General features: G+C 54.3%; 1 protein-coding gene across 3 annotated transcripts; it reads left to right on the top strand.

Moving 5' to 3' along the window:
* The first annotated feature begins 8311 nt into the window (after nucleotides 1–8311).
* Nucleotides 8312–26681, top strand: Csf1 (colony stimulating factor 1). Of its 3 annotated transcripts, none has more exons than XM_004636909.2 (9): nucleotides 8312–8551; nucleotides 11621–11743; nucleotides 13004–13066; nucleotides 14480–14650; nucleotides 18042–18189; nucleotides 20116–20246; nucleotides 20779–20831; nucleotides 21158–21215; nucleotides 24679–26681. In XM_004636909.2, the coding sequence occupies exons 1-8, from the start codon at nucleotides 8513–8515 to the stop codon at nucleotides 21201–21203; spliced, it is 774 nt and encodes a 257-aa protein (XP_004636966.1). In that variant the 5' UTR covers nucleotides 8312–8512; the 3' UTR covers nucleotides 21204–21215; nucleotides 24679–26681. The 3 variants fall into 3 exon arrangements, with proteins under 3 accessions (XP_004636966.1, XP_004636964.1, XP_023577485.1); XM_004636907.2 differs by having other exon boundaries at nucleotides 8314–8551; nucleotides 19243–20246; XM_023721717.1 differs by lacking the exon at nucleotides 8312–8551 and having other exon boundaries at nucleotides 11665–11747; nucleotides 19243–20246.
* Nucleotides 26682–27025: the final 344 nt, after the last annotated feature.

The following is a 27025-nucleotide window of genomic DNA, read 5'->3' as shown; positions in this document are numbered from 1 at the left end:
AAGGAAAGTCAAAAGTTATATGGATGGGCCTGGGATGTAGCTCAGTGGCAAAGCCCCTGCCTGGCAAGTACAAGGTCCTGAGTTCAATTCCTGGTAGAAAGAAAAAAAAAGAAAGGAAGGAAGGAAGGAAGGAAGGAAGGAAGGAAGGAAGGAAGGAAGGAAGGAAAGAAAGAAAGAAAGAAAGAAAGAAAGAAAGAAAGAAAGAAAGAAAGAAAGGAAAAGAAAAGAGAAAGAAAGGCTACATGGATAAGTTGAGACAGGTGACAAATGCAGCCAGTCTAGCCTGTGCCTCTCCCTCTGATCTTCCACTCCAGCTCCAATCTCTGCTCATAATCGCTTGACTCAAAGCCTACCACACTGCTGTCACCTCTCCTGGGTTTGTGTAGACACTGCCCTTCTGAAATGCTCCTTCCCCATCTCTGGCCCAGATAAGACCTGTCTCCCGACCCAAGGCCAGCATCTCCCCTTCCAGGAAGCCTTCCCGGCTTGCTACCCACCTAAGTACCTCCTGATGCTTGTGCAGCACCATGGCTGTGCGTGTGCACAGTGCGTCACAGGCCGGCCTCCCCCGCGAGTGCTCCTCTGCTCCTCAGGGCCACTGTGGATCTGGGTCAGGGGTTTTAGCCTTAGTGTCTGAGCCATGGAATGGGTGGGTGCTTCATAAATATTCATCAAATGATAAGGTGAGCGATGAATCATGGAGACACTGATGATTCCACAGGTGTTTGTCCAACCTTCTGCTTGAGTCCTGGTTCTCACCTCCAAACTAGGCTGATCTTTAGAGGCAGTGTGCTCTTGATGACAGGAGCCCACATTCTAGGAGCCCCCAAAACTCAGCTATGAGAAGACCTTTGTTCTAATGTAACTGTAAAATGTAGGCATGTGATTTGTTATTTTATTTTTAAAATTCAAGGAAGAACTAGAATATGATTTCTATTGTGTTCTAAAAATATTTTTTTTGCTTTTTACATAATAAAATACCTTTGACATGACACTCTTCTTGCAAGAGTGAAAACATGATTTACTGAAACATTTACGAGCATTTTATGAGCTTCAAATATCTGACCCAACTGGGTATGAAGGGAATCCAGGGGGCTCCTGGCAAAGTTGTTCCATCTTTGTAGAGAAGACAGGGCCAGGCAGGGCTGGCCTGGGGACCTGCAGGAGCACCAGCATGTCAGGCATGGGAGTCCAGAGCAATCATCCCCAGCCATGCAACAAATATTTATGGAGTGATTAGAGCACCAGGAGCCACGGCTGAGTGGAACACAAGCTGTGCGCATGGGCCCAGGCTGCTTTCTGCAGCGATTCCTTCAGTTCATACCATGATGACCATTTCAGCATAAAGTTGTGGCTGGAAGTCCCTGAGCATGCGCTTGCAAGTAGCACCTGCTCATAAACCATACTGACTTTTCACCATGCTCTGAGACCATTAGTGTGATTTCCATGTAACCTGTGAGGAAAACTGAGGCCCCAAAGAAGTTCCTACACTGCCCCAGGTCTCACTGCTAGAATGTAGAAGGTCTGGAATCAAAATGGAGATACAATGATTTCAAATCCTAAATCTTTTACCAATGACAGATAGCACTGGTGTTTTAGTTAGCTTCTCCATTGTTGGGACAAAATATCCAACACCTGCAATTTAAAGAAAGAGAGATTTATTTTGGCTCACGTTTCAGAGGGTTCAGTCCAAAGTTGGTTGGTGCCAGGATGGAACAGCATAGTAGCCAGGAAGCAGAAAGAGAAGAGCCAGACCACGCCAAGAAAGCAGCCTTCCGGGTCTCAGTCCAGGGACCCAGCTCCAGCAAGGCCCCACCTGCTAGCAGCACATGGAGCCCCAAACTCCTCAATGGATTTATCCACTTACGAGTAGAGCTCTTCCAAATGGGCTACAGCTCTGAATATGTGAGACTTCAGAGGGACGTTTCAGAGATAAGCCTTAACAATCAACAAGTGTTTTTCAAGGTTACAGATACTTTCCACAAAATTTTAAATCTGATCCTATAATGAATTACGTGAAATTCAATTTATAATGTTCTTCTCTTTACTGATGGGGAAACAAAGGCTGGCAGGTTCGTGTCACTTTCCACATGTTCCTGTGAGTGAAGGATGCACCCACATTCTGTATTCCCTTGGGTACATTATGGCAGAGACTCGGGAACCCAGTCTAGCCCTATAAACCGCTTCCAGCACAAGGCCGGGCACTGATACATCCTAAGAGGAATTTAATTCCAGGAGCACAGTCCTCACTCCACAGCCTGAAATAGCCCTTGTGCCACAGGGTGACCCTGCCTGGACTCTGCCCCAGGCTCCAGTCCGGGAGGAGAAAGGGGGAGATTGCACCAGGCTGAATGAGCAGCTGCCCTGGGGCCAGCAGCCCTGCACTGAGAGCTGGCAGGGGAGGGAGGAGCCCCGAGAGCTGCGCTCAGGCTCCAGTAACCAGGAGGCTTCCTAATGATTGGCGCTTGCGGGCTTTGGGGGCTGACCATCAGCAAAAATGAGCAAAGTCCCAGGGCGCTGCATTCCTGCTTCTCTCAGCTGCTCTGAAAGCTCAGCCAAGGAAGGGCGCACAGAGGCTCTGTCCATCCCTCTCGGCTTCAGGAATACACCCCCCCACACACACTGTGGACCCCAGAATGGGGGCTGTGCCCCCCATGTGCTTTCCTGAGTGAACTGGGTACTGGCAATGTCACCCCAGCTATGGTGTTTCTTGCATAGGACGTGGCTGAGTTGGTATCAGAACAGCGTCCTGGGCCCCCCTTTAGTAGAGTCTGGGTTGTTCCTGGTTCCTGGGCTTCCAAAGTCCCTGGAAGGTACCCAGAAGTGTGAAGCAAAAAAGAGACAGGCAGCGAAGAGCATCGGTCCAGGTCCAGGTCCAGGCCACGCAGTCTCCTCTGTCCTGTGCCCTCACATAATTATAGGCTGCTCTGCCTGACCCAGTGTCCTCCGGACCTCACCAGCCCTTAAGTAATGACAGCACCTACCATGTTCCCAGCAATGCTGTAGGTAATTTATTCAAATAGCTGTTCCCTCCAGCAGGATTATGAAGAAGGTGTTATATTATTCTCATTTCATCAATGAAGCAACAGAAGCACAAAAAATAAGTACATCAGGGTCACAGAGCTAGCAGGAGGAGAACTGGGATTTCAAACCAGGTAGTTTGAGAGCAGAGTAGACCTCTCCCTTGCCGTTTTCTACCTGTAAGGGATGTGGTGACTTTTCCTGCTGCCTGGGCAGACGCTTCAGCTCCAGACAATAGAAAGGAGATCTGAAGGCAGGCTAGAGGGCCTGGGATGAGCAGGGCCCCTGACCTGGGCCTGGGGTTGCCACTCGAGGAGCAGGCAGCCGTCGGGGTCCCCAGGGCTCTCCTCCCTCACGTGGGTGACCTAGGGCGCTGCCCTTTCTCTACCCACACTTCCACACATGCTGGGCCTCTCAGGCCCACCCAGCGACCCCACATCAGAAGCCTCCTTTTAGGCCTCTCAAGTGGCACTGAATAAGCTGGAATTATGAACTGAGGCAAAGGCCAGCCTGTAACCGTGTGAGGTGGGATGGAGGAGGCCATGCCCTGCCTGGACCTGGCCCCGAGCTCTTCCACTGCTGACCCTTGCCTGCTTCACAGGTCTGGGTTCCTTCCGGGGACTTTGGAAGCCAAGCAGCCGTAGATCCTGGGACATTTCCCCACCATCACACTCAGTGCCCTTTGCCAAAATGTCCTTCACTCTTCCATGTGCCTCCCTGGTAGCCTCCGAGCAGACAGCACACAGAATTCAACCGACTGTGGCTTTGCACAGCATGATGCAGGAACTCAAAACTGTTTTATTGCATTAACGACGAAATACTCACTTCCTGTTTCCAGGTAATTCTCCGCCTCATTTGTTCCAAAGCCATACCAGGCCAAGCATAGAAAATGGCTTGGTGTACACAGACACTTCTACAGGACACCAAGCGGACGCATCATCTTTGTGATTCTCTTTTTCCAAGGAAGATTAACAACATTCACCCTAGAAGGGCCCTCAGTTGAGGGTTTATGACTTTTGGAGACTGTGAGGACACTCAGAAAGCCAGAATTTACTGTGGATATGTCCCTAATGTCTTAGTTAGGTTAGCAGCTTTGAGCTCGTGAGGACACGGCCTTGCTTGGCTCTGAAGACAAAGCCCACTTAGGCAAGGGCAGGAAGCGAAGCCAGGGATTAGTGGCCGGGCTACTGAAGCAGACAGGCCTTGTAGCAGAGCCGGCCCTGGATGGCGCTGGAGACTACTGAAGCTAGAGACCCTTGCAGCTAGAGAGCCAGGAGGCCAGCAGGTATTGCTGTGGTCACCAGAAAATGTTGAGGAAGGAAAGGTAGGAGATGACAGGGTGAGGGGCTGAGAAGACAGCTGACTTTCCTCCAAGCAGGGAAAAGGGTGAGCTCAATAAATCTCAGTAGTTTTTCATAATATCAACTACTAGCTCTAGGTAGTTTCAAACAAAGTCTTCACCAGAGCCCCAGGAGCCAGTAGGCTCTCATGTAACTGGTGGAGAAGTCTGGTCCAAGGTTCAGCCACTGGCTACTTCAAGAAGACATGACCAAAGCAGCATGCAGCTCCGAAGACCCGGCAGGACATGTTGGGACATCCAGGATCTGATTCCCATTCCCTAACCTGGCTAGCCAAGGGCCTCATCACACCCTAGCCCTCTCTGTAGCACCTCGCCAGGAGCACTGGGATGCCAGGATTTTGCTCCAAGTTCAGTAGCCCTGAGTTTCAAGGTCAGTCTTGTCCACCTGGGTTCACTTTTAAAGAGACACAAGGCCACTTTAATAGGAGAAAGAATGAAAGATGGGGAGGGAAGAAAGTAGGGAAGAGGGAAGGAGAGAGAGAGATAGAGATGGAGGGAGGGGAAAAGAGAAACAGAAAGAGAGGACAGAGAAAGGCAGAGAGACAGAGAGATAGAGACAGAGATAGAGAGGCAGACAGAGATAGAGGCAGCGAGACAGAGGCAGAGAGAGAGAGAGAAAGAGAGAGAGAAAGAGAGAGAGAGAGAGAGAGAGAGAGAGCAAGCGCAGTGAGAGCTATGTGACAGAAGTCAATTCCCTAGGAAAGGTCTTAGGAGGAAATTGCCTGTCAAATAATTTCAAGGAAATGGCATTTCAACATCCAGCAAACGAGGTTTTCCTCCCACTTCCTGCCATCCATCTCCATTTCTCTTTTCAGTTCTCCCCCTTTCCTCGGTTCACTTCCCTGGCCACAAAGGTCTCTTCCATGCTCTCTCTCCACTCTCCCCAGGCTCAGCTGAGAGCTGTCTCCTTGATAATGCTGTGTCATGAAATTACAGAAATCCCAAATCTCAGATATTCCAAATTCTTCTATGCATCCCCCAGGACCCGGCTCCGGACATGACTCTCCCAGTAGTCAGCACCGACAGTCAGCAGGATGAGCAGCAGCTGAAGGGAGCAGGGCAAGCGTGCAGATGGAGCCCAGAGTCCTCTGGCTCCAGGCTTGCTCCTGATATCCTTACCCCAGGCTCTGCCAATGTGTGTGTAGCCCTGGAGGTTCACCCATTTGGAGTCTCTGTTTCCTGTTCTGAGGCAACACCGGGTGAAAATGATTTTAGTCCTGTGGTTCCATCACCCCTGCCCTTGGAGGCTCTCAAATGGGCTTGTGTGAAGCTGCGTACAAACAGATACCATCCTGCGGGCATGACCCTGCAGACCACCTGGGAACTCGTGTGCTGGAGGAGCAGGGGTGGGCGCTGGAAGGGTGACAAGACAGCCCCAACACAGGAGCGAGCAGAGGGGCTGATGGCAGGACGGCCACATGATACTCTTCCTGCAGCCTCAGTTTCCCTGTGTTTGGAAGGAAACCTTATCCAGGGTCAAGTAGACTCCCACTCTCTCCTTTTAAGGGGGCAGAGTGGGGACCACTGGCCGGCTGCTGCGGAGGCCCTTGCTCCAAGGCCTTGCTTATCTCTTGCAGTCCGTGTGGGCAGGGCTTCCGAGAGGCTTCCAGAGAACTCAAGTTGGTAGCTCATCGCCTATTCTGTGCTGCTCCGGATGCCACAGTCTCCCCTAGTCAGCATGCTTGACTCACAGCGCAGTCACTCCTGGGGGCATCTTTTCGCTGCCATTGGACAAAGGAGAGAAAACAAGTTCAGAAAATAGAGGGTTCTCATCAAATGAGTGGCAGAGGTGGGAGTAGACTGCGGCACTGGGACTTCTAAGTTCCCTGTGCTGCTATTGAGTCATTGCTGAGACCCATGGGACTACACAGGTAATAATAACACTAGTCCTGTGCTAAATCCTTCACTAGGATTATCTCATCCAAGTCTTGGAACACCATGGTGCAGAAAAGAAATCCAAGCCTCCATTTTGCAGGCTGAGCAAGGTTTTCCAAAGTCACAAATAGCTTGTCAGTAATTTGGTCAGGTTCAAATCTCTGTGTAAAAGATTTCAGTGGAAGGTGAAAGAGAGCTCCATAGGAGGGTGACTGCCTTCTTCCAGAGAAGATCTAGGTTCTACCTCAGCTTTAGTGAGCCTGAGACAGGACTAGGCTGGGGACAGAAAGAACAAGTACAAGCGGCCTCACTTTCATCGGGTCTGCAGGCTTATCTTTCTCACAGGATTTCCTCAGGCCTCTTATCAGTCTTAACAACTATGGTGTCAACATGTTAACTCCAGTCCGTTGTATGGGGCTCCCTTGAAAGAACATTCCACAGGCGGGGCCAGAAGTAAGCCCTTGCTTTCCTGTCTCTGGCAGAGCGAGCCTCTCTCTCCATGTTTCTCCCTTAAGGCTCTGAGCACCATCACTAACCCAGGCATTAAGCCCAGGAAGGCAAGGCCCATGTCAGCGTGGTCATACACATCCCAGGAGTCCAGTGCAGAGCTGCACGTTCATCAGATAAGTGAATCATTCACTAATTCAATCCAACCACCAAGAACTGGGGAGCTGTTAAGTCCTGGCATGGTGGTCAGAGGTAAATGTACTGAGTGCCACCTACAGTGAGTCTCAGTCCAGGTACTAGCAGAATAGTCAGCAATGTCTCCTCAGATAGTTTGTTAAGTGATGTGAAGAATAAGTGAGTGACACTCAGGGTGCCTGTGGAGGAGTGAACCAAGCTGAGCTGGGAGCACAGGGGCAAAGAGCCCCTGCACCCACCTATGGGCTCCAGAACGCTTTGCTGGAAGAAGCTGAGATGCGACTTGAACCTCACACGACAAGCCGTGTGCATTAAGGGTCCTCAGGAAAGGAGCCTTTGTGGCAGAGGGATGGGCCTGAGCAAAGGCATAAAGATGTAAAAGTATTGCGTGGGGACAGAGCAAAGCATGTGTGGGGCAGGTGACAAAAGGATGACACTTGGAGATCCGTGGATAGGAGTGGGCTATCTCACCGAGGAATTGAAACAACTTTAATCATAATGAGCTGAAGATAAGGTTCCTGATGTTAACACTATACTTATCGGATCATCTGAAAAAATTAAAGTAGATTCACTGTCAAGCAGCAACAAAATGGGATCCCTCATCTTAGCGCATTTCCAACGCATGCAGGACATCTAGGGCCCAGGTGTGGAGCTTTTGCAAACTCTGTGTTCCTAAGGTGCAGGGAACCAATCCAGTGGTTCATCGCAGCAGGTCAAGAGCCTGCAACGCCCGGGCACAGCCGGCAGAACTTTCCAGGTCCTTGTCACTGGACACAGTTCTGACTAGATCACTGCCTCTCCTTTGTCTCCAGAACAGGGACAAGAGGCTTGGCTGGCTCCTTGGGTCTGCACAAGGCAAGGGCCGCCTGCACCCCAGCTCTCAGGATCCACGAGGGTTCAGAGTCCCGCAGTGGGAGACTCGGGTCTTTTCAGTCCATTTCCTGCTCAGGTTTGGGAATTTTCAGGCAGAGAGGAAAAGGACCCAGGGACAAGTTTTAGGAAGAGGGTAATCGCATCAGGTCAGCGGCCTGGAGAGCTCGGCAGGAAAGCGGTGTCCTGGAGGGCGGAGGGGTGGAGGGGAGACGAGTGGCGAGGGCAGTGAAGCCAGCGTTACTTTGCCTGAGGCTGCAGACTGGAGTCCACAAAACAGCGCGACTGACTGGGTGGGAAGACAGCAGACAGCGAGCAGGGACAGCCGCCCAGCGCGCTGGGGGAGGGGAGGCTGGGAGGTGGCCGTGCGGGCCTCCAGCGTGTGTGTGTGTGCGTGTTCGTGTGACTGACAGTGCATGCGTGTGTGTGTGTGTGTGTGTGTGTGTGTGTGCGCGCGCGCGCGCGCGCTCGCGCGTCTGGCGCCTGGCCAGGGTGATTTCCCATAAACCACATGCCCCGGGAACTGCCGCTTAAAAGGCTGTGCCGAGCGTTGGCCAGCGAGGCTCGGCCAGTGGAAAGTGAAAGTTTGCCCGGTTCTCTCGGCGCCGCCGCCGCCGCCGCGCTCTCTGCAGGCCGGGACAGCGGCTCGGCCCTCGGCCTGGGAGCGGACCTCGCAGCAGCAGCGGGCGAGCGGGCGGGCGAGCGATCCCGGGCGCCGAGCGCAACCGGCACCCAGCCGCCCCTATGACCACGCGGGGCGCCGCCGGGCGCTGCCCTCCCATGGTAAGCAGCCGCGCGATGCGGGCCGGGGCGGGCGGGTAGAGGGCGGCGGGGCTGCCGGGCGCTGCCCCTTGGAGCCGACCTCCCGCGCTCCTGCTCCGCAGCCTTCCCGCCGCGGCCTCAGGCCCGGCTCCCTAACTGCCTCTGCGCATCGGCTCCCGGTGCTCGCTCGGGCGGCTGGGTCTCTACAGCCTCGTAGCTGCTTCTGGGGCTGCGGCGCTTCCCGGGGAAGCAGAGGCAGCTCGCCCCCATTGCACGGAGGGGAACACTGAACGACCCACGGGCGGGAGAGAGGGCTCTGCAGATGTGGGTGGAGGCCTGGTGTCACTCGGGATGCCCTTCCAGGCAGAGATCGGGGCGCTGAGCGTGGCGCTGCCTTTCCCGCGGGCAGCTTTCTCTGACCAAACACGTGCTTCTGGGCCCGGTGGGTACGGAGTGGGCATTCTGGCTGCAGAAGGCTCAGTGGTCATCCAGCTTTAGAATGCCAGGGCCTGCTGAGAGCGACCTGCTAGCAGAGGGGAGGAGAGGGCAAGCCACCACTTGTTCCAGCCCAAGGCAGGAGCTGTTGGGAACTTGGGTGGCTGTTTTAGTAGGACCTGGTCACCGAGCTGCCAGGCGCTAGCTCCGAATCTCTTTTGAGCGAAGCCTCATTCAGTAATTTGTGAGATCCGGGCTTCACATAGGACAGTGGACAGAGGGTTTAGGATTGCAGAATTGTGGACAGGGGTCCCTCAGAGTCTAGAGGGGATACCCCACCCCAACAGTGGCAGGAGCTGCTGCGGCTCCAAGAAAACCCAGGGTGACGCTATAAGTACACAGCAAATGGTCTTGTAATGTGTTTGCTTCCGAGGAGCTCTAAAGGACAGCGGATCCAGGGGAGGATGTGCCCAGCCAAGAGGCAGGAGACGGGCTGGGAGGGATGAGGTCAGGCGGAGAGAAGGGCCTGGAGATGAGAGCAGAAGGAAGCGGTGAGCCGAGGGGGTGGGGGTGGGGGCACAAGGGCCAGGTTTGGTCTGGGGCAGCCGAGGCAGCCCCGTGGCACAAGGTCTCTCCAGAGACCTCCGTGCAGGAGAAGATGGACCATAACGGTGGCAGGCGAGGATGGACAGCTGTGCTAAGACATCCCACATCTCTCCAAGCCTGCTGCAGATTCCTTCCCTGGGCTGCTCCCACAGGCAAAGTCAGGGTGGGAGGAAGAAGGGAACCAGGAAGAGCCTGCCTAGCCAGATGCGAGCTGCAGCCTTAACCCTTGGGCGCCCATCTGGGCCCTCTTGCAACAGCTTTTAGGCCCCAGTCCACCGTGGCCCCCTTTGGCCATCCTCAAAGCCAGCCTCCTGCACGATGGCCACACTCTCCCACTCTGGATGCCTGTCGTGCAGCCCAAAGTCAGGTATCCCTTGGCTAAGCACTGTGCTCACCTTGCTGTCAAACATCTGTATTCTACAATGTGCACAGTGGGGCTTTCTGCCCAGGCATCATCTTCCCCAGAGGCCCCTTCCTCCATACCCTCACACCTGGGGCTCTCATCTTCCATGGCACCCTCCTGGGGCAAAGTCATGTGCAGCTGCCCCTAATAGGTCCTGAGCCTGAAGGGTCTGAAGGCCACAGCAGCCCCTCCCACCCAGGGCCCCCACCCCAGCTGCAGAGCTCAAAGTACCCTGCAGTGCATGACTATCCTCCCTGGCATCCCAGGTCGAGCCAGGGCCCTCACAGGCCTGTGCTAAATGCACTGAGTCACCAAGAATTGCCTCTGTCCAGGTGCCCCCTCTATGCAGGTGAACACTTCTGGTTGGGAAAAATTCAGGGGCCATCCAGCTTTACAACACTAGGGCCTTCCTCTCCTGCCATCAAGCTCTCTCTGAGTTCCAAGGCCTCATTCTATCCCTTACCCATGTAGCCTCCCTGATAGCTCAGCCAGACCTGTCTTTGTAAGAACTTGCAAAGCTTTGGGGTTTAGATATAAATCAGCATATTGTTGTGAGCAGCTTCATGGCCCTCTGTGTTTTTCTCAATGTGCTACTTATTTGTAGTAGTTGTCCCATCATCTGGATTACTGGGACAAAGCCCAGAGCCCGGGGATGTGCCAGCCTGCCACCTCACCCTGCCAGCATTTCCCTGAATTTGGGGCCATCAGCTGCCAGGAGGTTTAGGAGCACCCAGGGGGCAACTTCTAGCTGGGGGGAGATAGCTCAAGGGTCCCACGGCCTCCAGGTGGAGAAAGGGAGCCCTAACACCACGGATTGGGGTGAGGAGACTTCAGGGAGGAGGAGGAAGGGAGAAGCAAAGAAAGGCAAAGCAGTGGGAGCCGGTGCTGTCACTCGGGCTAGGCAGCTGCTGAGTCAGGCAAGTGCTGAGAGAAGGGAGCCTTCTCTGTGGTGGCAGGAGCTGGCTGGCTGGGTGCGCAGCCTGATGGGGCTGATAGCGAAGTGCTAGCCAGGGATGGGCCAGAGCTGGCACTACAACCTCTGGTGAATCAGTTTGACTTCTTTTTGGAACATGTTCCTGAGGTTGCAGAGAGCCTCCGGCATGGGACCAGTTCCTGATGACATTTAGCTTGGTCCCCTGGCTCTTCCAGTGGCAGTCAGATCTGGAGAGAACCAGGTATAGGGAAGGTCTAAGCCCTGGGGAAAATGTCTGTGGCTTGCTGTCTGGAATCTGGTGCATGAACCCGAGGACAACTCACCAGGTGCTTGGCTCAGTGTTAGCGTGGCAAGGGTCTAATGATGGGTAGCAGCTCCTGTCCTTGAGGGGCGTCCTGTGCCATTAGAAATTAGGCAGGTAGACACATCACCTGTGTCATTGCTAGAAGTTTGATGTGTACCTGAGGCTGTCCTGGCTTCGTCTGGGAAGGCTCCTGAGATTGCAGTTGGGTTGTTAAAAGGAGGAAGCAAAATAGTGCATTGGCTGATAGTAAATCCCGGGAAATCTGGTCTTGAGGATGCTGCATAATAGGGTGGGAAGCAGAGGCTGTAGTGTGACACGTCTGAGATGGTTGACTTCTGTCCTCAGTAGTGTAGAGAAGTAGCTGGGGAGAGTGAAAGCTGGAGAAAAATGACATGTTCTCTGTCGCAGGCATGGCTGTGCCCCTGGCTGCTACTGGTCTTTCTCCTGCTGAGCAGGAGCATTGCGGAGGAGATATCGGAGCACTGTAGCCACATGATTGGGAACGGACACCTGCAGGTCCTGCAGCACCTAGTGAGTATGTGGCTATGCCTTCTCCTTCTGGGGAAACAGTCGGGGGCAAGGAATGGGTCAAAGAAGAGGGACTGCAGGAAAGAAGGCCACGTAGGCCATGCCTCCCCTGCTGCTCTCCTTACTGACCTTTCCTAAGGCTGAGACTTCAGATCTCCATGTCCTGAGGCCCTCACTGACTCCCCTGAGGCTGAGTTGGGTGGCAGGTTGCCGGAGTCAGCGGTTGCCCCAGAGCAGGCACTGTCCATTCTAAAAGAGCTCCTAAGGCCTGCTTTGGCTCAGGGAATTAATGCCTCCTTTGGAAGATAGCCCCATCTGCCTGCTGATCCAGATGTTGTATGTAACTCCTGGATTCCCAGATGTGCCGCCAGCCTGGTACCAGGGCCCTACCCAGATTTGGAGGGGAGGCTCCTGCCTAACTACCAGCCCTCCACCCTTACTTCTCTGGCGCTTGCCCCTGAAGCTGCAATGGCCTGCTCATCCAGGCCATGAAGTAGCCATGTCTTTGAAATCGTCAACAACTCCACACATGGTCCAGCCAGGCAGTGTCAGGGTACTATCATGGCTTCTGTTCAGCCCAGAAGAGAATGCATCATCCCTCTGGGCAGCCAGGTGGGGTGGGACACCACTGGCTAAGGCCAGCCCCAGGGCCCTGAACTTAGGACCATAGGCTGGGCCTTCCATCTCTCTGTCCCCTCATACTCCTCCTGCATGTAACTGCTGCAAGCAAGGTAGACCAAAGGCCATAGCATTCTCAAAGGTTTAGAACATAAACTCCTGCTCTGGAAGTCTAATAGGGGCTTCAAATGCATTATCCCTGTCCCCTATAGATGCTGAATTCCCAGAACTCAGCAGGTTTTGCTTGAATTTCTGCCATAACAGGGTCCTCACTACCTCCAACCAAGGTTGTACCTACACTATCCTATATATTCCTTGTACATTCTTTCTTATAACAAACTGGCATTGCAATTTCATGAAGTGTAAGGTAGAAGAAAAAGACTTTTTGCTATTCCACAACCTTCCTCCAGGCACCTGGAAGGCACAGGCCTTACCCCCAGCCTTAGCTTTGTCTTTCCAGGGGTGGCTGGGGTAGGCAGGAGCCAGATGAAATTCAAACGTTGATCTATCCAGAAACTATGGTACCTGGGCCATGAAGGAGCCCCTGTCTCCATTTAATCAGACCAACAGAACTGTCAACAACTCTGAGGCCCGCTTAGCTGAGCTATAGATACCCTGCAACTACTGGCTTGCTCTCTCTTACAGATTGACAGTCAGATGGAGACCTCGTGCCACATTACCTTTGAGTTTGCCGATGAAAAGCAGCTGGTGAGTGGCAGCTATTAGCGAATCCATGTGTCGAGCTGTGTGCCTCTCCTAGGGGCGGGGGCGTGTGGGAGCACGAAGGCAGCAGAAACCCTAGAGCTGGAAGGATGAGGGTGTGGAGATCCTGGGCTGTTCAAGCCTACGGGGCCAACAGTCAGAGCTGAGCAGGATGCAGGGCTCAGGTACTCTGCTCTTCCCATCTGACTGGTGCATAAAAGAGCTTACTGTGTGCCCAGTGCTTTTCCAAGTAGGCCAAACAGTAGCAGTAGGTGGGCCACATTCATTGTTCATGATCCACACCGAGGTTAAAGGAGCTCAGCTAGCAAGTGCTCGAAGCCTGATTAGAGCTCAAGCACCTTATCTCTAGGGCCTAAGAAGGGGATATCCTTCTTTCAGATTATATGCTTTAGGAAACCATGTCCCCATCATTCTCCAGCCAGCCAGCAGTGAGGGAAGTGATCCAGCCCATGCTTCTAACCCACACCTCACCAGCCAGCGGATGTGACTGATTCTGCCTCCCAGCCCCTGGAGGCTCTGTCCTGCCTGCTCAAATCAGTCTCAATTTCAGGAGCCTCTCCTGCCTTAGTCCGGTACACACAACCCCACCTGCCCACTAGGGGGAGCTTTGTGAAACCCCAACTTGCTTCCTTGGCTCCTCAGGGACCCCAGCCCTCCAGGAGAAAGCCCAGGCTGCCTAGTTGGGTGTCCCCTCCCCATCCCCCTGCCCAGCCCTTCCCCTGCTCCTTTTTCTCCTCTGAACTCTTGCTGATGCCTGTGTCTCCTCTGCAGAGGAGTCACCCCCGACACTGTACCTCTTCACCTTTGTGTCCCCTGTGGTGTCATCTCTGAGTTCCCACATACCAAACCTGCACCCACCTCTATTAAAAACAGAAGACCAGCTCCCAGTCTAAAGAACAGCCTCTGTATTTCATTCATTCACTTCCTCTCTCACTCAGGACATTATTAGAAATGCACTGGACCAGGTGCAAGAACCAGAGCTAAAATAGTTTGTGTCTACAAAGCAATTGCCTTCCTGACAGGGAGGGGAGACACTGAGGGCACTCCTTCAGAGCCCCTGTTTTCTGGAAGATTTGAAAGTCCCACAAGGCAAAGGAGAGGGAGCAGGGTGCACATCCACCCGATAAAGCTCTGTATTCCAAAAATCCAAAGGTCTTCCTAGTCATAACCTATGTTTCCTTCACTTTAGTTTAGTCCTCACAGTGCTAGGTCCCAAGAGAGAGAGAGAGAGACAACCTGAAGGCAGCATTCTCCTCATCGCTAATACGGAGCATCCCTTTGGGTGAGAGGAGACCAGGCTGCCGTCCTCCGTGTACCTGGGACAGAAGGCATCTAACATAGAGCTTTGGTTCCAGGCCTCATCTGCAAGGCCATAAATTCTTGGTTCCTGCTTTTCAGAAAGACCCCGTGTGTTATCTTAAGAAGGCGTTTCTCCTGGTGGAAGACATAATGGAGGACACCATGCGCTTCAGAGAGGAAACTCCCAATGCCAAGGCTATCCTCCAGCTCCAGACCCTCTCTGTGAGGCTGAAGAGCTGCTTCACCAAGGATTATGAAAAGCAAGACAAGGTGAGAGGGTCCTGGATGTAGAGCACTAAGTAAAGTGACGGGTACCAGGGGAGGTACCAGCCCTGCCCACAGCCACAGGGTACATCCGCTCACCTCCACTCATGCCATCACTTGCTCACTCACTTATTTATCCACTCTATAAACCTTTACTTAGGACTCAGGGCCAGGTGGCACAGGGCCAGGAGGGCTGCTGTCCTCAGAGTAAGAAATTCCTGGTTCTCACCCTTGCGGAACTTGGGGTCAAGTGGGGGTGGGTAGCTATGAAGAGATGGCACACTGCAAACCAGCAGGGTTGTTTGTTCACTCGGGACGCACCCCTAAGTGCCCATTGTGTACAGGGTGCTGTCCTAGACACCAGGAAGCAGCTGTGATCGAAACACAAAATTCCCCACAATTATGGAAATGGCATTTGGGGATGGGCGGGACAGTGAATAAAATACACAAGTAAATATGTGGATGGGGAATGGTGATAACTGCTGTAGAGAGTCAGCCAGCAACAGGGAGGCCTGCAGGAGGAGAGAGAGTGAGCCACGGGCTCTGAGGAAGCAACAGGGAGCTCTACAGTAAGTGAGAATGCAGAGAGACAAAGAAGACTTCCAAGTGAGAAGTAGTAACTTGAATTCCAAAGATGAGTAAGTGAGAAAGCAATAAGGAGAAGAACATTCCAGAACAAGGAATGCCATGCACAAGGCAGGCTACGCAGTGCTGCACTCCACAGCAAGGCACGTGCTCAGGACCCCCAGGAGGCTGATACAGCCGATGCCTGGGAAGTGAAGGCAGGGACAAGAGAAGGAGGGAACTGGACTGTGTGGGCTACCAAAAATGTGGCATTGTTGTCTTCATTAGGAGGGAAGCCACTGTGGCCTGGCCAGTGACCTAATGCCACGTACGCTGTGTGACTGTTCTGGTTGCTACAGAGGACAGAATGGAGGCCAGAGGCTTAAGTCACAGGGAGGGTGGCAGCTTGGATGGGGGTGCTGGGGGGGTGGGGTGAAGGCAGAAGTGAGGATGCTTCCCCACAGGCTGGGTGCAGACCTCCTTTGTGCATGCAGAGGAGGCGAGGGGCTCGGGAGGGAAAAGCCGGGGCACTTGTATCTTGAGCACTGGGATAGCTCAAGGATGCTAAAGTGGCAATGGGAAGAGCATGTCTGGGGAAGAGCCGGATCCGGCCTTGGACACATTGGACCTGAGGTGCTTGAGGAATGGCCGGGTGGACGCCGAGTAGGTGGCTGGGTGTGTGGCTCCTGAGCATCACAGGCGGCACACTGACGAGAAGCACCGCATGAAAGCTGCCTGAGAAGTCACAGAGCTGGATGGCACTGCTCCTAGTGAGGGGAGAAGCAGGCCCAGGAACCCCAGCATTTAAAGATCACTCAAAGGAGAGTTGCCTGGGGAGGAGCAGCTCGCGAAGGGGAACCAGGAGGTGGTCGCGTCTCGGGGTGTCAAGGTGAAGGAACAGCCAGCTTTTCAAGTGGTGTGGAGAAGTCAGGCATGATGAGAGCTGCCAAGCGTCTGCTCGGTTGGGCAACACCATGGCCACTGCGTAGAGGCAGATTGGAGGGAACAGAAAGAAGTGGAGACAGCGCTGTGGGGAAACCCGGTTCTGAGACAGCAGCAGCCATGTGGCTGGAGGGGGCATGGGGATTAGGGAGCAAAGAAATTCTTCAACAAGAGATACTAAATCTGTGGTTTCCCAACAGTAAGGTAGCTGAGAGTCACTAGAGAGCTGGCTTAGAATGTCAAGTCCTGGCACAGACTCCTAGAGACTGAGCTTCACTGGGTCCAAGAGTGGGTCCAGGAATTCATATTTTAAGAACCTGTGCCACCCATGATTGAGATAAAATGTTCTCGGGCGCATGTGGGTAGATACCTATTCACCAACAGAGCAGCCAGTGAATGCCGAGGGCAGGCAGCTGTGAGTCGGGGTGGCTGTCAGGGTCCTGGCTGAAGATCCTTAATACTGACTTCCTGGTGGAGCCTGAGGTGAGGCGTGAGGGAGATTGGTTTACAGAGAGCAAGGCAAGGAAGAACCAGCAAGCTGGACTCCCCACTAGCACCCTGGGGGGAAGTTTGGTAGTGTGCTGCTCTGACTTCACACGTGAGGAAGGACCCCAAGCTGGACAATGTGTTGGTTGCTGTCACCTAGCTGCCAAGCAAGGGAACTAGGCCAGGTTGTCACTTCATACATTTAGCTGGTAAACATGTATTATAAGCTATTATGTGCAGTCCAGAAAAATGCAGCCATGTGCTTTAGGACATTGCAGTTTAGGAAAGCCCAGTTCTCTGCTGTGTATCTCTGCTTAAGGAAAAGCGTGGTGCCTGGCAGCTACTGGCAAGCGGGCCATGGATGAAGTCAGGGGTATGCACGAAAGGAGAGGTAGGACCAGGGCTGGGCCTGAGGAATTCCAACCTTGGAAGTTGGGAGCTGATGAAGCACAGCGAAGCCACAGCTGAAGAGGCAGAAAGAAGCCAAGAGGGCGAAGCTTCTCAGCTCCAGTGGGCATGGGAGCCTGGTCCCAGGAGCAGAAGGAAAGACAGCCACTCAGCAGCCATGCCTGAGCCATCCTCAGCCCATCCTCCCAGGTGCGCCAGTGCCAGCACCGGAGCCTGTCTCCTCCCACACCTCCACGCCATTCTTCACACCATTAGCAAGATGAGTTGTCTAAAATTCAAATCTCAATGTGCCACTGCCCACCTCCCCGAAAACTCTTTTGCAGTTTTCATTTTCGCTACGGATAAAGTTAAAAGTTTCTGACACGTTCAACAAGGCCCTACAGAGCAAGGATCTGGCCGAAGGCCTTCCAGCTGTGTCGCTTGCTGCTTCCCTCTAGACTGTGCTGCAGCCACTCCCGCCCTCCCAACACTCGGGGCACTTCGTGCACTTTTCTGCCTCCGGACCTTTGCAGTCTGTTCTCACTGTCAGGGTGGCTCTTCCCAGCCCTACCTCTTCTGATTAATTTGCCTTTCATCTTTTGGTTGGTTCCGTGGGGAAGTTCTCCCTGGACCCTCATTGAGTTCTCTTTTGTTATGGACCTTTAGATTGCTCAGCACTTTCCCGTAAAACTCCCTGCAGATGGGACAATTTCTTTCATGCTAATAGCCTGCTGGGCTCAGTGTTCAACTCAGCCAGGAACTATATGTCTCTTGTTCGTTGTTCCATACTCAGTAATTAACTAGAGCCTGGCACATAAATATGTGCAGATAGATTCATGGGTAAATGACATAGCTCATTACCTCAGAACTGAGTCTCTTCTTCTCAGAGGAGAAGGGAGGAAGGAGACAATGGGGGCAAAGCAGACTGATGTGAAAAAGGCCAAGGGAATTTAACAGACGTGATAGTTAGGCGAAGCCAGTGGGCATGCTCACCAGGGGGGTCCTGCTGTGCTTCCAGGCCTGTGTCCGAACTTTCAATGAGACTCCCCTCCAGTTAATGGAGAAGATCAAAAATGTCTTCAATGAAACAAAGAATCTCCTTGAAGAGGACTGGAAGATTTTCACCAAAAACTGCAGTGACAGTTTTGCTAAGTGCTCCAGCCCAGGTAAGCACCGACAGGCAGCAGGGGGAAGGTGACACGTGGGGCTGGGAGGACCGGCTGCTTGACACCTTTCTGTGTGTGTAGAAGTGCTTGTTTCATGTGTACGTGTGGCTTTGTGTACCCTGGGCCTTGCCTGATGTGTGTGCATGCACAGCACTGTGTATCTGCATGTGGAAGCGGGGCTGTGAGGTCAGGGGTGGGAAGCAGCGCGTACATGGAGGGATCCCCCAGCTCCAGCTCCGCAGTCTGGCCAAACTCACACAGGTTCTGTGGAGAGCAGACAGTCCATTTGGGAGTTTAGTGCCCTTGCTCCAAGAGCCCTGCTGTGAACCACCAAGAGACCCATGCTCCAGAAGTCCCCAGGATGCCTTGGGTGGCCCCTCAAGGGACAAGGCTGGATTGGAAGTCTGAACATCAAACTCTCCCGCAGTTGGCTCAGCTTCGTACTTAGCACCCTATGTGTCCTCGTCTCAGCGTCCTGTGCCACACTGGCCCCACCGCATTCACCCCTACTCCCTGAGGCAGGGGCTGAGGCCCTCAACTGACCGGTGACCACATCCAGTCCCATTATTTCAATCCCCGAACTCCAAGCTTTGGTCATAGCCCGCACCAGCCTATTCCTGCTGGTGGCTGTGGGGGAGCAGTTCCTGGCTGGCCATGCATGAAATCAGCGTCTTGGGTGCATCTGTGTCTTGTGTCAGTCTGCAATGTCATGGCTCAGTCTGGCTGCTGCTCAGTTGGGGCTTGTCCTCTGGCCACTTAGAACCCCAATTCAAGTCATCCTCTGGCCTTCCTCACCTAGACCCCAGTCTGTGCTTCTGTACCCCACTCTGCTCTCTGTCCATGATACCCTGTCCCCTGTGCCTTCCTTGCCTGGGTCCTGTCATGAGCAGTGGCTGCAGTCCGTCCCCTCCTCCACAGCCCCAGGGCTGAGTTAGGAGATGAGAAACTGCCAGACCCCTACCCCCTCTTGTCCCCCTGGGGGAGCTGTGCTGGAGGCTGGTGACTCTATTTCCTCCTTGTCTTTCTCTCTCCCCCTCTCTGTGGTTCTTTCAGATGTGGTGACCAAGCCTGATTGCAACTGCCTGTTCCCCAAAGCCACCCCTAGCAGTGAGCTGGCCTCTGTCTCCCCTCATCAGCCCCTCACCCCCTCCAAGGTCCCTAAGGCTGGCTTGACCTGGGATGACTCTGAGGGGACAGATGGCAAGTCCCTCTTGCCCAATGAGCAGCCACTTCACACAGTGGACCCAGGCAAGGCAAAGCATCGACCACCCAGGAGCACCTGCCAAAGCCTCGAGTCACCAGAGACCCCAAGTCTCGTGGACAACCCCCCTGGAGGTTCACCACAGCCTTACCCCTCTGGAAAGGCCCCCAGCTCTGGGATGAAGAACATTCTGGACTCCAGACTGGACACTACCTGGGCCTTAGAAGAGGCCTCTGGTGAGGCTAGTGAGGGTCCTGTACCTCACGGGGCAGAGTTTTCACCCTCCGGGCCAGAAGGGGGCAGCATCCGGGGACAACTGGCCATACCCAAAGACCTCCTCTCAGCATCTTCTCCACTCTCAACCGCAGAGGACCAACAGCCACCATTGCTGAAGGTGGACCCTGTGAGAGGCACTGGCCAGGTCAAGAATGGCGCTCTTGAGATGGCAGACCATTCCTCTATCCAGCCCACAGAGGGCGAGGAGACAGACTCTACCCAGACCCCATCACTGCGACCCCCAGGCCTCAGCCATCATGCCACCCCTTCTGCTCAGCCACAGCTTCTGGGAAGCCGCTCCTGGAGAATTGTGCTGCCCCTTGGGGAGCTGGAGGGCAAGAGGATCACCAGGAGCCGAAGGAGCCCCGTAGAGCTGGAAGGAGGACAAGCGAGCGAGGCGTTAGCCAGACCCCTGGCCCCTTTTAACTCCGTTCCTTTGACTGACACAGGCCGTGAGAGGCAGCCTGAGAGAACCTTCAGCCCCCAGCTCCCTGGGCTCGTCTTCCACCTGCTGGTGCCCAGCATCATCCTGGTCTTGCTGGCCGTGGGGGGCCTGCTGTTCTACAGGCGGAGGTGGAGGGTAAGGAGATCCCAGGGGAGACAGGAGGGCGCTTGCAGGGGCGCTGCCTGGGCTGTGCGTGAGTGCGACGCGGAGGACGACCTCAGCTCCACCTGGGCCCTGCAAGGCTGAGCGGTGGGGTCTGACATAGCGCACAGGGTGAGAAGTAGGAACAGAAGTCTGCTTCTAGCATCAGGAAGGTGCCAGCCAGGAAGTTAATGGGAGGGACAAGCGTAAGGAAGTAGGAGAGATGATTCTGCGGCTAACAGCAGGCTGGCAACGAGGCAGGAAGAGGGAAGAGGACAGAGAGCAGGGCTGTGCATGCCATCTCCGCAGAGCCTTGGCATGAAGACCCTGTGGGTGCAGCCTGCGTGGGAGGAGAGTGGGGGCCCGCAGCGAGAAGGCCTTAGCACTTGCCTCTGCCCTCTGCATGATCCGGACTTCCCAGTAGCTGGGGGCACTCTGCTAACTTACTCGTCAGTGGCTGGGAGTGGGGCCACCATCTCCCTTCCCTCCCCCACCGTCTCAACAAGCCTGCTTTTCCTGTCCCCAGAGCCATCAAGAGCCTCAGCCAGTGGATTCTCTCATGAGGCACCCAGAGAGCAGGTGAGAGGCTGGGTTGTGTTCTGGGAGGCCCTGGCAGCCTGGCTTGGGATCGGTTTCCCTTTTAGCCTTGGTAGAGGAGGCTTCCCCTATTACTCTGAGAACATGAATCTATAGAACAGAATGGAGGTGGGGCAGTGGAAGGGACCCTCTTCTTTCCTTAGATAGCTGGGGTTTTTTCAGATTTCTTCTGGGAATTCAGCAGTTCTGGGTCTCCTAAGTCTGAGAGGGTTGGAGCATATCCTGTCTGGGATTCAGGGTGAGCCCATGGGGCCCTCCCTCCTCAGCTCCTGCTGAAGTCTTATGCTAGCCCTGTGCTCTGCCTGCAGCTCCATGACTCAGGATGAGGACAGACAGGTGGAACTGCCGGTATAGAGGAAGCCTAAGGTACGACTCTGATTCTGATCTCACTCCACCCCTTATCTGTTGCCGAAATTCCCAACTCTCCTGAGGCCCAAGCACTTGTCTCCCTCCCCTCTATCCTGTTCTCTTTTCCATTCACCCATTTATCACCAAATCTGCCCTGATCTCTGTCTCTTTCAGGGCCACAGGTCTCCCCTCACCGCCCCATTTCCTCTGCCCACTTGAAGTCCCAGGGTGTTACCACTGCAGTGGGTTTCTAGTCTTGCTGTCAGCTTCAATCCCAAAGCAACCAAAATCCTCCTCTTTCAGTGTGGCTTTTTGGAAGATCTTGACCCTCTTGGGGAATTTTCAGTAGCACTGTGTGACCGCCCACTTCTAACACATCACCAGCTGTCGAGCTCCTAGCAGCCACCCTTGGTGCGCACCTCATGCCAAACTGTCCCACCTTTGGCAAGGTCATTTCTACCTTCCTGCTTTTGGAGTCATGGTGCCACAGCACCTGGGTCTGAGGAGGGCTCTCAGGTCCTCTGGCCCTCAACCACCTCATCAGGACCAAGAGGCCCTATATCCCCAACATGGAGTTGACCAGCTTCCTGACTCGTTGTCTGGTCCTTGGCAAGCCCTTTGCCTAGCCACAGCCCATGCTTTCCTCCACTAACATGGAGAAAGGCCCTCCTCATGTGGGGCAGAGCTGCCTCTCCTGTCCCTTCTTCGGGGTTCCTACTTCCTCTTTTCATGAGGCTCACAGACATTTAAAGTCAGCCATCTAGGTTCTGGTTAGGAATTCTCTATGCAAAACATAGCCAAGCCCCTCAAATATTCTTTCTATGACATGGTTTCAGACCCCTCACCATCCTGGACATACTCGTTTGTCAATATCCCTCTGAAAGTGTGGTACCCAGTCCTGGACACAGTACACCAGATGTTGTCTGGCCAGCTCAGAGTACAGTCAGACTGCTACCTTTCTTGATCTGGACAGTACTCTTCTCATGCCGATTAAGATTGCATTAGTTTCCAATGACTGTGTCATATTGTGGTCCTGTGTTCAGCTTGTGGTCTGCTAGGAGCCCTAATTCTATTTCCCATGAGCCCCTACCCAGCTGACCTTCTTCATCCTGTACTTGGACAACCTAATGTTTTTAACTAAAGCACAGAACTTTATACTCATCTGCGTTCAGAGCACATTGTTGGGTTCTGCATATTCCCCCAGGCAGCCGACAGCATTTTTACTCCCAGTTCTGTCATTTTTGTCGCCCTCTCAGCTGGGTCCCTGCATGTGGATGAGTACCTTCTGCTGGGAAGCCTTGCCCTTGTTGTTGCTAAAGACGGGATCTGTGTTGTTCCCACCCACAAGTGGCTCATCAGGAACCCTTCTGGACTGTGTCCCCAGTCCTCTGGGTGCTCCTTGAATTCATAGCCCTCTGCTGTTTTGTACCTTGTCAATACTATATTGGCTTGCACCTTCTTGGTTGCTGTTTCTATACATTTTTAAGTCTTACTTTATGTGTGTGTGTGTGTGTGTACACTCTGCACTGCTGAGAAGATTGTAAGCCACGTGGGGGCAAGCACAGTCTTCCACCACTTCTTTTTCCATCCCAGGTTCTAGTTCAGAGAGAGTTTCTCCATACTTGCCAAAAAAACACAACAACAACAGCAATGAATGTTGACTGGCACACTCCAGGGCTGGTTCACTGGCCAGCTCTTTTAACTGACCAGTCTTCTGGCTGACTAATTAGTAACCTAATTAACTCTGACACCAGAGCTGCTTGGGTGGCAAACAGACTGACTAGCTGTGCCTGCCTCTGTGTCCCACTGTTGAGCGGTGGGCTGACTGGGTAATCAAGCAGCCAGCAGACTGCCTGCCTCATGGATTTGCTGGCTGCGCACCTGGCCACCTAGCTGGGTGACCCATTCAGGTTCTAGTCCCCTCACCAGCTGTGAGCACCTTAGGGCCTTCCTGTGTGACAGGACTGCTCCTCTAGGGGACCGGACAGAGGCTCAACACTAAGGGAACTGGCTTAGAAGAGCAGCCATCAGATCTGGAATCCTGGGTCCCTCTTGTCAGTAAGGAGGGAGAAAGGAGGAGAGTAGAGAGGCCGGGGCAGTGGCAGAGCTGTAGGAAAGACCATGTCAGATAAGCAAAGGATGAAAACCCTTGGGGAATTTTTGGCCCAGTGTCGTGCTGCCTCCTACCAACCAGTAGTTCTCCCCCCACCCCACCTCGGGGGGTCTTGCCTCGGCCCAGAACCCTCCTCCTTTCGTTCTATTTTCCCTGCCTACCTACTCTCAGGCCTATTCAATCCTTCCAAGATTTTACTTGGAGTGGGGACCAGGGTAAAGGCCACACTGAGGTCCACTTGGCCCCCTGGATCTAATGGGTGGCCTATAGTGGCTCTGTCAAGCACCAGCAATCCAGACTGCTGCTCTGAGGCGGGAGGTGAGAACAGGCCACTCAGAAGCACCTGTGAGCGACAAAAGGCTCCAGTGAGTGCAGACACCAGCACCTCAGCCTGTGGAGCCTGCAAGGAGAAGGCAGGCCAGAGCACGCCCTCTTGGTCCTTTTGCCCTCCTGGGCCAGGTAGGGCCTGTGGCCAGGCTATGCCAGTAGGGCTCATGTTCAGGCTGTAGTTTCCCCTTATTTCCCCTCTAGAGCATGGGAACGGGCTAAGAGCCAGAGCCCTGGGTCCCATCTCCCTCCTTACCCATCGTAGGCTTGACCAGTAAGGCTGTGGACATAAGGGAGGGAGGGAGGCGCCACACAGGGTCCAAAGTCAAACTGTTGGATGGGGTCCAGGGGATTTCTGCTCTGGGAACAAAGCGTTCTAAGGATGCTGGGCAAGGGGACAAGGGCGGGGGTGGGGTGGGGAGAGGGCAGGGCCCTGCCTCTTGCACATGATGCGAGAGAGGCAAGTCCCTCAGCCCATCTGGGTGGTCAAGAGGCTCAGGGGTAGCACACCCAAGGCAGGGGACAAGGGACAGATTTCCTTATTCTAAAACTATGCATCTGTTACCTTTGCCTTAATATCATCTGCCAAGATATTTTCTGTGAAGGGTGTGAAGGTGGAAATGCAATTCTTTGCTACAAGTAGCAGGCATCACCATTAGTTCATCTGACATCTGAGCCCACCTTGCCTGAGGAGGGGTGCAGCCTTCTCCCCTCCAGCCACTCTGCTTGGGCAGCGGCCCCTCCCCCTTCTTGATCCTGACCTCCACCAGGCCCCACTACCTCCCCCTGTGGTCCCTGGTTCCCAAGAGGAAGTAGGAGATGAGGCCAGTCAGTCCAGAGGCTTGGCTGACTGCCAGGCCAAGCCGCCTCTTCCCTCTGCGGTGTCTGGAGTGGCCGGGAGGGTGAGAGAAGGGATGGGAGGAAATCCTGCGTGCAGCACTGCCAGCCACCCACAGGAATGCCACACCTCTCCGGGCCACGTCCTCAGCGACCCCTCCACACTCCCCCCAGGCTGACCAGCCTCCTCTTTTCTCCCTACAGGTGGCCATGGAGGACTGTCTCTCCACGGGAGAAGATGCAACAGGGCCGTCCGCCACCACCCTCCCTGGCTCTTCTCCTGGAAATGTGGCCTTTCTGCCACCTGATCCCCTGCCTGCCAGGACTGGACTGGAGCAGCCGGGCTGTAGTTCCTATGACTTGACCCTCAGACTTTCAACGACTGAGAGAAGGCCAAAGGACGCCGCCCACACTGCCACTATTTATTGTGGGCCCTGGAGGCCCTGTGAGCTTGAGGAAGGCTGGCGAGCTGGCTCAGGACCTTCTCCCTCGGGGGCTGCCCCTCTGCTCCTTCCTCTCCATGCCAGCACCTGGGTCGGGGGCCCACGCGCCTGTGGTATGTGGGAGACCAGAGTGGATGCTGAGGAGCCAGCTGGTGCCAAGAGATACCATTGTTGACATGCAGGGACCTGTCTCCAGAGGAGTCGTGGATGAGGGAAGAGCAGCAGCAGCCTGATTTCCTGGAAAGGGAGATCTGCACCCTCCACTGACCTGAGTGTCCTGCGCTGGTGGCCCGGTGGTGAGGGGAGGCCAGCTCCACTCTCAGGACCTGCCTACCCTGACTCATCACGCCAGGAGGAGGACCTGGCTCTGGCCTCCACACCTCCATCCCTCCAGCCCTGGCCAGAGCACCTACTAGAGGCTGGGCAGAAGCTCCCCTCATGAAGGAAGCCATTGCACTGTGAAAACTGAACCTGCCTGCTGAAAAGCCTGCCCATCTACCCTACAAGCAAGCATCCGTCCAAACGCTCCCCACCTCCCCAGCCTCTCCCCAGCCTCCTACACTGAGCTGGCCTCACCTGTCGACTGAGGGAGCCCCTAAGCCCTAACCTTCTCCTGACCCAGCCTTTGACTCCTTGGGTGGAGCAGGTGGAAGAACCGCCCAGGCCACCAGCCGGAGCTGGCCTTCAGGCTGCGTGTTCACCCAGGTTTCTGCATCTTGCACTTTGACATTCCCACGTGGAAAGTGACTAGAGGGAGGGAGAGAAGGAGGGAGGGCAGCGGAGGCAGAGAGGTACAGGGAGAGCTCTGACTGAGAGTGGGTCTGGAAATACGGCTGTGCCCCTGAGACTGGGGAGACCTCTGCGCCCCAAGCCCTCAGCCCAGTGTACTTTGCCTGCTGCTCGCAGGCTCCTGCCACCAAGCAGGTTTTCCCCATCAGGAGCCCTGCAGCTGGGCTGTGCTCCAGCCCCGCCTGCATGGTCCCCAGCTCTCCTCTTTTGGTCCTTCTTTTTTCCTGACCCCTAGAGGCAGTGACCCCCTCCAACACTCACCGCACCCCCACTATCTTGGGCCGAGCAAGGGAGCTGGAGACGAGGCGGGAGATCCAGGCATCTGCTTCAGGCTCTGCTCTGAGGACCCCAGCTTCCTGGGCTGGCCCTTGCCAGGGCTCTGAGACCCGGGCAACAGGTGACAGGGCTGTCAACTGTCCTCAGTCCCTTTATGCTGCTGTGTCCCTCCTTTCCTGCCCTCCACTGGGAGACCTTGTCCTCCCTGGCTGACACCTCTTTCCACCAGGGAGAGTGAGGCCCACTGCCCATCCCGATGATGACAGCTGAGGGGAGGGCAGGTGCGAGCTTTCTTGTGGGGCTCATCCTTCTAGTCACAGACTCCATACTCATGCTAGAAAACACGTATTTTTAAATGGAAGGAAAGAAAACAGAGAAAAGAGGCATTCCTCCACACCCTTCAACGTTAAATGTGTAGTATTCAAAAAATCAAAACAGCAGATTCAACCCATTGCAGAAGCTCTTTGTGGGCGCTTGGTGACACTGTAGTGGAAGGAGCTCCAGAGCCACCTCTGGGTGTCCCCCTTCTGGCTACCTGCCCAGGGTCCCTTACTTTCCTCTGAGAGAGCCCAGGGGGAACATCTCACGAACTGTGAGAGTGTGTTTTTATACTTGGAAGTGGTGAATTATTTTATATAAGGTCATTTAAATATCTATTTAAAAAATAGGAAGCTGCTTATATATTTAATAATAAAAGAAGTGCACAAGCTGCCACGTGTGAGTCATGGGTAAGTTGCTTCTGGGGTGTGGGTGGCCCATGTAGGAGCAGGCAGAAGCAGCTGCTGGGTAAGCCCCAGCTTGGATGGCCTTTTCCAAGGTACATGAAGCAGGAGCGCTCGCTCCAAGTCTCAGTCTTGATATTGAACCCTCCTCCGTTATCGGTGTCCTAAACACATTCATCTTCGTATCTGCCTAATAAGAAGTCAGGCACAAAGCAGCCAAACCTCGGGCCTGGCCACTGGCCCCAGCCCAGCCTCGCCCAGCCAGTGAAAATGGCTGGTTGGGCTCTGTCCAAAGGCCCCAGGGGCCTGAGGGAGGAGACC

Source organism: Octodon degus, unplaced genomic scaffold, assembly GCF_000260255.1.
Source record: "Octodon degus isolate 3935 unplaced genomic scaffold, OctDeg1.0 scaffold00084, whole genome shotgun sequence".
In the NCBI taxonomy this organism is placed as follows: domain Eukaryota; kingdom Metazoa; phylum Chordata; class Mammalia; order Rodentia; family Octodontidae; genus Octodon; species Octodon degus.
This window is presented reverse-complemented; position numbering and strand designations above follow the sequence as displayed.